Source organism: Myzus persicae, unplaced genomic scaffold (genome assembly GCF_001856785.1).
Source record: "Myzus persicae strain clone G006 unplaced genomic scaffold, MPER_G0061.0, whole genome shotgun sequence".
In the NCBI taxonomy this organism is placed as follows: Eukaryota; Metazoa; Arthropoda; class Insecta; order Hemiptera; family Aphididae; genus Myzus; species Myzus persicae.
In genome coordinates, this window is record NW_019104422.1 from 676,841 (window position 1) to 687,580 (window position 10,740).

At 27.1% G+C, this 10,740-nt stretch overlaps 2 protein-coding genes across 3 annotated transcripts; one reads left to right on the plus strand and one right to left on the minus strand.

Annotated features, from left to right (window-relative positions):
• Positions 1-236: 236 nt before the first annotated feature.
• Positions 237-2,388, plus strand: LOC111042066 (transport and Golgi organization protein 2 homolog). 2 transcript variants are annotated; one of them, XM_022326557.1, is made up of 5 exons: positions 237-588; positions 654-888; positions 960-1,181; positions 1,245-1,358; positions 1,429-2,388. In XM_022326557.1, exons 1-5 carry the CDS (start codon positions 450-452, stop codon positions 1,544-1,546), a joined length of 828 nt encoding a protein of 275 aa, XP_022182249.1. In that variant the 5' UTR covers positions 237-449; the 3' UTR covers positions 1,547-2,388. The 2 variants fall into 2 exon arrangements, with proteins under 2 accessions (XP_022182249.1, XP_022182250.1); XM_022326558.1 differs by having other exon boundaries at positions 963-1,181; positions 1,429-2,036.
• Positions 2,389-3,305: 917 nt separating this feature from the next.
• Positions 3,306-4,602, minus strand: LOC111042067 (trafficking protein particle complex subunit 4). Its single transcript, XM_022326559.1, has 3 exons — positions 4,156-4,602; positions 3,804-4,082; positions 3,306-3,731 (listed from the first exon to the last, which is right to left on the minus strand). The coding sequence occupies exons 1-3, from the start codon at positions 4,328-4,330 to the stop codon at positions 3,532-3,534; spliced, it is 654 nt and encodes a 217-aa protein (XP_022182251.1). The 5' UTR covers positions 4,331-4,602; the 3' UTR covers positions 3,306-3,531.
• Positions 4,603-10,740: the final 6,138 nt, after the last annotated feature.

The window sequence follows — 10,740 nt, forward strand, 5'->3', positions numbered from 1 at the left end:
CCTACACAAATTGAGAACTTTTTTCCACTACTGTTCTATAATATGGGCGATGAAAATTTACATAAAAGCAACCGTGATAAATAAAAAAGGTGAGATACTGGGATATCAAATAATAATATCTAATAATAATTAATAACATATGTATACCATATGTCACCTATGAATACCTAATAAATTACAAGTTTATCTTACCAAATGAACAATTATTGATAAAAAACACTTCAAAAGTTCTACACTTATTGAATTTTTATTATTATAATATAATAGTATCTAATATACATAAGTCAAATTATATCTTTCTAAGTATTTGAATGATTATACCTTCTTGGGCTAATCGTTCTTCTTGTAGTTTTTGACATTGTTTTGAATAATTATATCTATTAATTTATACAAAATACAAATATACTTGAATTAGTTAGACATAGATTTCAAATACCCGATTCACAATTATGTGTGTCATATTCATTAGTAGTGTACAACACATTAATGGTGGATATCGATTGATTGTTGCATCTAACCGAGACGAATATTATAATCGTCAGACGTTGCCTGCAAACTATTGGTCAGAGGACCAGGACATCATTGGAGGTAAAAAAAATTATCATAGAAATGTTTTTGTAAATGATAATAATTTGAACGTTTTAATTTTGCAGGACGTGATTTGATGTCATCAAATGAGGGTGGCACTTGGTTGGCTCTAAACATCCGTGGTAAGTTGGCCACTCTATTAAATGTGTTTGAATTAGATAAAATACCAAACGCTAAATCCAGGGGCCAACTGGTCAAGAACTTTGTGAAAGATAATTCTTCAGCCCTAGAATATTTGCAAGAATTACAAGGATCGCAAGACTTGTATAATGGATTTAAAATGATCACTATTACAATGAAGTTAGCATAAATAATTTGAAACATAAAATGTATTATAATATTATATTTATGTATGTTGTCTGTGTTCAAAGCAGGTTATCTTTAGAAACACATTTCTTTACCAATTTTGTACAAGATGGAGGACCACCCATGAAACACCTACAAAACGGTGTACAAGGATTTGGAAATGGACCTTTTTTAAAAGTGGCAGAGGGAAAGAAACGTTTTAATGACATTGTTAAGAAATATGGACATAGTCACAATAAAGATATATTGATCAACGAACTGCTAGGACTTTTGAAATGGGATAAGCTGTATGAAAAATTAAAAATAAACAAATATGGAAGAAGTCAAAACTAAATTTAAACCTTTTGTAGACATTATCCTGATGAAGAGTTGATCAAGCGGACTCCAAAATTCCCCGGAACTGATAACCAGAAGAAATTTAGTTCCATTTTTGTAGAAATGCCAGCTCGTCAATACGGCACTCGGTAAATTTGCTGTGATTATATAATTAAATACTACAACAAGATTTTTAATTAAAAAATCATTTAATTTTAGAACACACACAATAATACTAATAGACCACGATGGAAAAGTAGAATATAACGAATGGACCAAGTCTGGTTCAATTTGGAATCATCAATGTTTTACGACTGCATTAAAATGTGAAATTTAGAATGTGTACTCTACATGTTCTTTAGACTAAAAACTTTATAGTTTTTTTCAGTTTAAAATGTTCTTGAATTTATATACAGAAACCATAAAACAGGAGCAAACTGGAAGGTATGCGAGTCTGAATTCTATAAAATTCTAAAATTCTATATAATGGTAAACTTATAGCAATAACCAGGGCTCATTAACTTATAGCTCTAAAGAATGTTAGTTAAGTAAAGGTTGTTATAAGAGCAATAATGTGATTTTAAAATAATTTATATAAGCACTTAAATATGCATTTAAAATACCAGAATATGAAAAAATTTGAATAATATTCCCCAGAATTGTTTATTTTGCCTTGGTACTCTATTGTTTTGAAGGTGGTACTGAATTAGACACAAAATAACATTTCAACTTTGAAATATGTAACATATAATTTCTTATTTAGCTTCTTGGTTTTCTAAAACACATTTATAGCTCACATGTGCACCTTAGGACCTCTAAAAAAAAAACTAATGATAGAAGTTACGAGTCATAGTAATAACTAATAACTAATAAGTAATATTGTTAAAATTCAGCAGCCCCCATACTGATGAGACCTTAAGTGCTATAGCACACCCAGCATAGGGTACAGCATACAATTAGTTGGGGCGGGGGGATTAGCCTATAACTGCAAATTATAATATTATTGATGTTTTTTAAACATTAGAAAGATTTTATACATTTTTTTATACACCTTTGGTTAAAATATATATGATTTATTATCATTTATTAATACATTAGCGATGTACTTGTAATTCCATACAAGAAAAAATGTTCAAACATTGTAAATAGACAATAAACATATTGTATATGATATTATATCATATTGCATAGTGTATTGTGTATGATTTTTTGTTTAAAATGATATCACAAGATCGATCAATTTAATTTTTACTGTTATTATGTCACGCACCAGACTACCTGGTCACAGATATTAATGAATAATTGAGAGGTGAACAAATATAAAGTAGTGTTTGATATAAATGGATAACTGAAATGGTAAATAAAATTGATACTGCAGAAAATATACAACTAGATATTACCATAGACATAAACTTTGTATAACAACAGTATCTCTATATCTTACCCTACTACTCCACACTGTACATACGAATAATCAAAAAGTGCCGTCTACGTTAAGCTTTCCATACACTCATTGCTTGTCTAGTAGTATAAGGTTATGGATATTATAGAATGGATAGGCTACTTGTTATACTTATGATTATCATTCAGGAAATAACATGAAAATATCAAGGTCGTATCACAAATATATTTATGTATAATTATATATTGTGATAAGACTTCTGCCAGGGTGAGATGTAATGATAAAAATAGTCCTTCCATTTTCCCTATTCCAGCACACTTCCTTCTATTGTGATATAGCCATTAACTATCCATTCTTTAATATCTGTAAATGAAGTGCTGCAGAATTAATAAAATAGATATTCATATATATATACATTTTTTAATATAAATTTGATAAAATTATTTTATAGTATCAATCGGTAAAAGAATACTAGTCTTTTTAAGACTTAGGAACAGCTTAATAATCAACGTATTATGCAAAATGTTGATTTTTATGGTTATTAACGTTAAATCACAATTAAATGATTGAAAATATGAGTAGTTGGAAAATTAAATTTTATCTATAGTACCTATTTACAATGAAGTGAATTTTTTTTAATAATATAAAAAAAAATACATATAAACTTTATTCATGAACTATAATATTATAAATTATAACTTTTTAATGATGTTGAATATTAGGCTTAGGTTTATAATAATGTTACAATGTTTAAATTATAATTTAAAAGGTTATGATTAAGAATAATTCAATCACAGTTAATAATTTGAAACAGTACACTTCTATTATCAATATGATATTTGCCTATGATTTTTAATTTTGAATACAAAAGATTTTGTAAAATATAATTAAGTATAGATAAAAATAAAGTACTCATACAATTAAATGCTATTAATACCATTTTTATCTGCTTGTTCCAAAAGTGCTTGTAAATTAGTATCAAACAATTCACATCGGATAGGCATTTCTAAGGAATAAAATGGATTCTTTAGAGCAAAGTCTGCGTATATTTCATAAATTTTCTTTAAAAGTTGTTCGAGGCCTAAATGTGTTGGATCAGCAATTACCATAAATTTCACTCCTAAAATATACAATTGTTAGTTCACCAGTAAAATGTATTAATTCAGAAAATGTAAAAAACTGTATTCAATACCAGTCAGAGTTTGAAAACATTGGAGTTTGAAGGTATCAGCTTCTAAAGTTTCAATTCCAGAACTCCTGGGTTCTGGGCTCAATTGTGATGCAATGGCAAATAATGGATAAAACATACTAGCTAAGAATATCTTTTCATTGATAGTCATTTTGGGCCGACCAAATTTCAAATTAAGTGGATAATTAGTAGCATCATCTAACATTTCTATTGCATCTTTGCCATCTTCCAGTTTTCTACCGGAAACAGGAACTCCATTGATTGCTAGTAATACATGACCAACTGAAAATACAAATAAAAACACTTATATTAATTTGATAATGGGGTTTTAATTATCTTTTGTAAAGTGCCATACCTTTGATGCTGTCTCGTTGACCAAACGAAACTAATAGTCTGTTGTTTTCACAAGATAGTTTTAGATCTAGCGGATAACCAAATGTTTGTTCGGTTTCGATTTTGGGCACTGTGTAATCGTAATTAAATATCAATCCCCCTGATTTTGATACAATGTACACACCGTAGATTCCCATTTTTATGTAGGAGCTATTTGCTTAAAATATATTCTTCATTACATTCATATTAAAAAATACACCATTGTTTCTCTTGGAATGAACACTAAAATGTAGGCATATGCAACTATTATTGAAGGAATTAATCACCAACAAACAAAGTAACTGAACGAATTTAGATGAAATAATAATAATATTACATCGTTTTAATTTATGAAAATGTATAGTAACAACGAACAATTTTCATCGATTCGGAATGTTAACTACAGAATACAGATTACAGATATAGTGTCATATCACTCATATTATCTGTGATATCATATCATATTATGTGGTCTATGTTCATAGCACGATTTAAGATATACACAGGTTGCCCATCGGGAAAATATGATAAGGTGAGTACACAGCTGATATATACATTTTTTTTCATATATCTGTGGGTGAGTAGTTTTATTACTCTATGGTGAGTACCAAATTGAGTTCTTCATGGTGCTGTAAATTACAGCAAGCGCTCTCTGTGAGAGAAAAATAAATTACCGTGTCGCTGCTGGCTGCCTGCTGAATTTTAAATGTTGTAATTCTTTTTACTAATTTAACTTAACAATTTTATATTATTTTCCAAACATTTTATTGAAGTCTGCTTTCAAACTGTATAAGTTTAACAGTAATTTAATATTATAATGTAAGTTATATAGATTTTATTATTTTATTATAATCAGCAAGCTATAATACAACCAATATATTAGTCTTAAAATAAAACTTAGCAGTACACATACGAGAAACCATATTCTTCCAAAAGATATTCTACTAAATATACTCATTATCAAATACCCATGTCTTAATAATATCCTTTTCTTTGAAATGCTTTTAGCAAATGAGAACATTTTTATTAAATTTCATATCTAGTGTATTTTCCCACAAATCTAATGATGCTTTGGGTATACCAAAATTACTACTTTTGTATAGTGTTTTACAATAAGGAATGCAGCACTTCATTTTACTATATTTTTCCAATTCGAATAAATATTTTTTTATAGTTTTAATATATCCTATGAAGTCTCAAACCTCAAGTGTAGTAGAAATAATACCATACGTCATACAAAATAACAAAGTTTTGTATGCTCCAAAGTAATAAGTACCCAAAGTACTTAAAGTATTTATACATATCTTAAATCGTGGAATAGAATCTATGACATAAGTTCACATTTTTTAGTGTGATAATTAGTTGTTGATTTAAATTGTGTTAATAGAGAGCGCAAGCGTCTTTTTCCACGGCTGTGAGTCAATCTCGTCTTCAAACTTTTTACTTATTAAGACTAAACAGTTCTAAACTATTTTATGGTTCGAAAGTACAATATTGATGTACTGAACCACTATAAAGGTTTCATCGATTGACATTACACAGTAAAATAGTTAGTTAGTATTAGGAAAATACAGGTAAATGATAATCATATTCAGTCACTTAAAATTTGAATTGCAAAATATAGCAATAAAAATATAGCAATACAAATTTTACAGCAACATAATAAAACCATTTCTTCCTACTTACTTATTATTTTTAATGTGACAATTATTATGCTAAATATTCAAACTTTATATATGCTATTTGTTCAGTGTTCAGAAGTAAGTTAGGAAATAGGAATATTAGGAATAATAATAGTAATAATAATAAATAAAACTTTAAATAATATGTACTACAAACGTCGAACAGAACAGAAATGTATTTGATTATTATATGCACATACAATTACCTAGGTATATTTAACTTTTAAGTAGATAGAAGAAAAAAAATCAAAAAATGTATATATTTTATACAAAAAAAAAAAAAATACAAACTTAAGTATAAAATCCCATTTTCGTAGTAACATAGCAAATCTATCGATAATTTCTTCCACATTTAAATCAATGTATATGTTTAGTAAGGCCAATCCTGTAAGTCTCGTTTCTCCCATACTGTTTCGTAAGTATGTTTTAAGTCTCCGTAGAGTTGAGAATGACCGTTCAGCAATAGCAGTTGTATAACAGGCAATGTGGCCAACATTTTCAAAAGACTGAATGTTTTTGAAAAAATCATAAGACATTTCAGACAAAGTAGTCAATGATGTAGTTGGACGGTCTCTATCAGATACATTTTTCCATTTAGCTATCCATATTTTAATTTCTGCGTCAAATGTTTCATAATCAGGTAATATCTTCATAAAAAGCGCTGCCTCTTGAAAAACGTTATATCAGTTGTACTTTTAAGAAAATTTGGAATTGCATTTTTTGCACTTTTTCGAAGTAAATACAAGCCAAGGAAAACGGTTTAGCCAACCTAATTGAAATTTCAGTCGCCTTTGTTGTTCGATGGGAAATTGGTAATTTTTGGGTGATGTCCATGAACTTTTTAATAACTCGTATTTTTTTGCATCATTTATATTATTAGAAGCTGATAAAAATAATCCAATAACCAGAGAATAATTTTTTAACGATTCATTGTCTATATTTGTATCAATAGTTGCGTCTGCAAAGTGTTTGCCGCATCAACTTCGGTTGCAATATTTTCTGTATTACTCGATTCACTTTCAGTTTCTTCATTATTTTTAATTTTTTTTACACCAAAATTGAATAATGATGGTTGATCACTATTTCTTTTCATTATAAAAAATAAAATATATAATATATAATATTTAATAAATTTGGTTGTTTAAAATTTAATCAGTTTTCATAAGTTAGTACTCGCAAAAATAACCATAACACTATCGCACTCGTATATTAGGTATAACCGTTCAAATACCGAATACAGACTAAACGATCGTCATCGTTTAATAATTATTGTAGTTTAGCAATTCAATAGAAATTATTGGTGACCGATCGAGTACGGAAATAAGATAAGATAATTTATGGATATAAATCTGATATATTTTATAGGATAATTTATCCACAAAATATGAGTTTTCTAGTTAAATCACAAATCGCAATAATACAGTTTTATGTACTGTGGTTCGTGCGTATTCCTCAGTAATCACCTCGATCATTGAACTACAACACTATATAGGTATTATTGTATATAAACTTGTATTTCATACCCGACTAATAGACAGTGAAAAACACGTCAACTGCTAATTATAAAAATATTTTATAACTATAGGAGTATATTAAATTTGACTTAATTTTCCAAGAAATTATTTCGGGGGGGCTAACCCTGATACGTGCCTGAGATGTTAACAGTGAACAGTCTCTCGATTGGCATTATTTATTATTACGATGAACAATAGTATACATGCACAATAATATGCAAGTATGTAATAATAATAATAATAATAGTAATAATAAGGTAGTAGAAAATATATAGAAGCAATAAAAATACATGAAATATCATGATCTATCATATCTTTCTCCACTTCAGATTTATATTTCATAAATAAAAGTATTTGGGATTGCAAAGGGAAGTGAAATTGATACTGAGGAATAAGAATATAATGTTATCTTGGTGACATGGATTTAGCTTAGATTTATTAAAATGTCATACATTTTACACACGGGGATAATTCAATTTTTTACTATTAAAAGGTCAAAATAGAGGACATAAAAATATAATATAATAAAAATTTGTTACAATTTTATTTAAGTAATAAGCTGGGTTCAGTTAAACGACTATAATCACTTAATTTGTTTACCAATCTTGGAAAAATAAAACTACTTGGTATTTTACGATTTATATACTTTTGAACATAAATAGCTGTTGCTTTTGAATTATTATTACATAATTTGTAACACTTTAACATGTCTACTTTTTCTGAGTTTGTGTAAAGCATTTTAACAAATTTTAATACTTAATTGTATGTAAAAAAAAAATCAATACTTATGAGTTATGACAGTTCAATTTTAATACTGGCATATCTATATGCAAATCCACATACTTCATTAATTACTGTATCATGTAAGAATAATAACAATTAGCTTTTATATTTTTATAAAAAAAAAATATATTTTTGTTGTATTTTTTATGAAGGGTGAAACTGGAATATCATAATATGGTTCTTGTCAAAGAATTTCCAAACAAAATAAATTCCATAACTATAAAATTCAATTTTTTTTCATCAAACTTTAACTGGTAATAGATTTAATGATTTTTTAAGAAATCAAATTCCTCAATTATTGTGGAATCTGAATTTAAAACAACGTTTAAATTTAAATTAATATTGGCATCAGGATGGCGCTCCCGCTCACAAAAATATTATTGTACGAGTGTTTAACAGAACTATTTGAATTTTGGAGTCAAATGGCTTGGTAATTCTATTAAGCAATAAAATAATTGTATATTATGAATATACGTACCTATAGTGAGCATATAAATATATTGTTTTTAAAAGGTACATAAAACCCAGAAATTGAATGGCCAGCACGCAGTCCTGATTTGGCTCCATTAGATTTTTATCCTTGGGGTTTTTTAAAAGAAGTTGTTTACAGAACTCAATCAAATAATTTGGCTGAATTACAACAAAAAATTGAAGAAGCTTGTGTTTCAATACCAAAAGAAGTTTTTTTTTAATTTTGTAAATATTCTCTAAGTATTAAAACAAACTGATTTACATTAAAAATAAAAATTAGTACTTTTTCGTATCACAACTACTATCCAATGCAGTGACAGATACGCAGAAAGTAAAACTGAACATTCAAAATTAAGTTAATATTTTAGAACTATTTTTAAATTATAATTAATTTTAAAGTTATAAATTTCTGGAATTTATCAAATACTGATAAAAAATATACGCTTGAATATCTTCAAAAGCTGTTTGCTTTCAAGATACTATATATTATGTGAAAATGACCATAATTAACTAATTACATTTCTTTAACAACTACCTTATTCAGGGGCGCACCCAGAATTTTTTTTTTGTGGGGGGGGGGCTAAATTCAAAAAATTGTTATATTATTAGGTAGTATTTATTTTGAAATATGCACAGAAATCTTAAAGCTTGTTAATTAACAATTAAAAACGAATAAATAAATAAATAAGCTCTAGAAAAACCAACGATGTCGACTTGAACAGTTGAACGACAATACTAGTTAATCTACTGAATAAGTAATAAAATGAAAGTGGAATTTGTCGTAAAGATACCTGCGGTTTGAGATAAACTAAATTGTATCGATAAAAATGTATAATCTAGACGTTTCCGGTATCCTATACAGTACACAGTTTCAACTAACGACGATAATAATAAACAACAGAGGTCTCTCCCGGGGCCCGGAATGACAGGTATAAATATAATACAATATTATGTTATACCTAATGTTTAAATTTCGATAAATCATATTTTTTTTTATAATAATTTAAAGTCAAATGTGATTTATATCCATTATCCATATAGGTACATTAGTCAGAGCCAAATATTCATGAATTGAATGTTTGCCTATAGATCCATTTGACATTATTAAATTTGTAAGATAATTAGTTTCCAAAAATAAAATTTAAAAATTTATAAATTTTAAGAGTGATCATTTTTGATAGACATATATTTCTATAATTTTATTTTACTGGGTTATTTTTTATGCTAATATTACGTATTGTATAGAACAAAAATACAACAGTGTTCCAGAAAAAGACATCGACAACTGTTTGGGTACTTGGCTGTCTCATGCCCCTTTTAGAATTAAAAAAAAAAAAGCAAAAATTAGTTTTATAAGTAAATAGGTATTTTGACTCTCTATTGGGTACCTCTACAATAAATGTATCTTATGATATTATTATATATTTAAAGAAGGATTATTTTTATTTTATTTGTTAATTGTCAATATAGTTAATTAGTTCCTTTTCTGAAATGAAAAAATTGCAGCTGGTTTCAAGAAAAATAATAATTTTTATATATTTAAGTATTAAATGTATGGAAAATCCTGATTCATACATAACTGTATCAGGTAAAATGAATTCTACGGTTGAATAAGCAATATTTTCATAATTATATCAAATAATATTATCATAAAGTTTTGCATAATATAATGTTAGACGTTAGTGTATTTTAATTGAGATAATGTTATTAGTTTATTACAGTGTTTTTAATATAAGATTATGGTAACCTTAATTATGTGGCCAAAAAAGTTTGTGATAACGTTTTTGTAATGTTTTGAAATGTTTTGACAATAATACGGAAACGTTTACTATAATATTACTATTAATTTAACAATGTTTTGGTAATATTTTTACCATGTGTAATAATTGTTATCTGGATAACGTATTCGCTCTTTCAATTTTTTTTTTACAAACTACGATATATCGACGTTTTGAAATAGTTTTGAACTTATAGGCATTTTCGAACCACCTGTTAAACAGTTGAGTAAAAACGAAGGATTCACAATGCCCATTATTATTACACATAAGAATTATTGTGTTATTATACGTTCTTCAAATACTATACGTATAAATAATTAACATTTGTTTTTTTATATAG

Bases quoted from the DNA above. Each gene is read 5' to 3' on its own strand.
- LOC111042066 (XM_022326557.1), top strand. From the start codon at position 450: ATGTGTGTCATATTCATTAGTAGTGTACAACACATTAATGGTGGATAT. The intron at 589-653 runs GTAAAAAAAATT...TTAATTTTGCAG, and splicing joins GGACCAGGACATCATTGGAG to GACGTGATTTGATGTCATCA. The intron at 1,182-1,244 runs GTATGAAAAATT...AACCTTTTGTAG, and splicing joins CTTTTGAAATGGGATAAGCT to ACATTATCCTGATGAAGAGT.
- LOC111042067 (XM_022326559.1), bottom strand. From the start codon at position 4,330: ATGGGAATCTACGGTGTGTACATTGTATCAAAATCAGGGGGATTGATA. The intron at 4,083-4,155 runs GTATGGCACTTT...TTGTATTTTCAG, and splicing joins TCAACGAGACAGCATCAAAG to TTGGTCATGTATTACTAGCA. The intron at 3,732-3,803 runs GTATTGAATACA...TGTATATTTTAG, and splicing joins ATGTTTTCAAACTCTGACTG to GAGTGAAATTTATGGTAATT.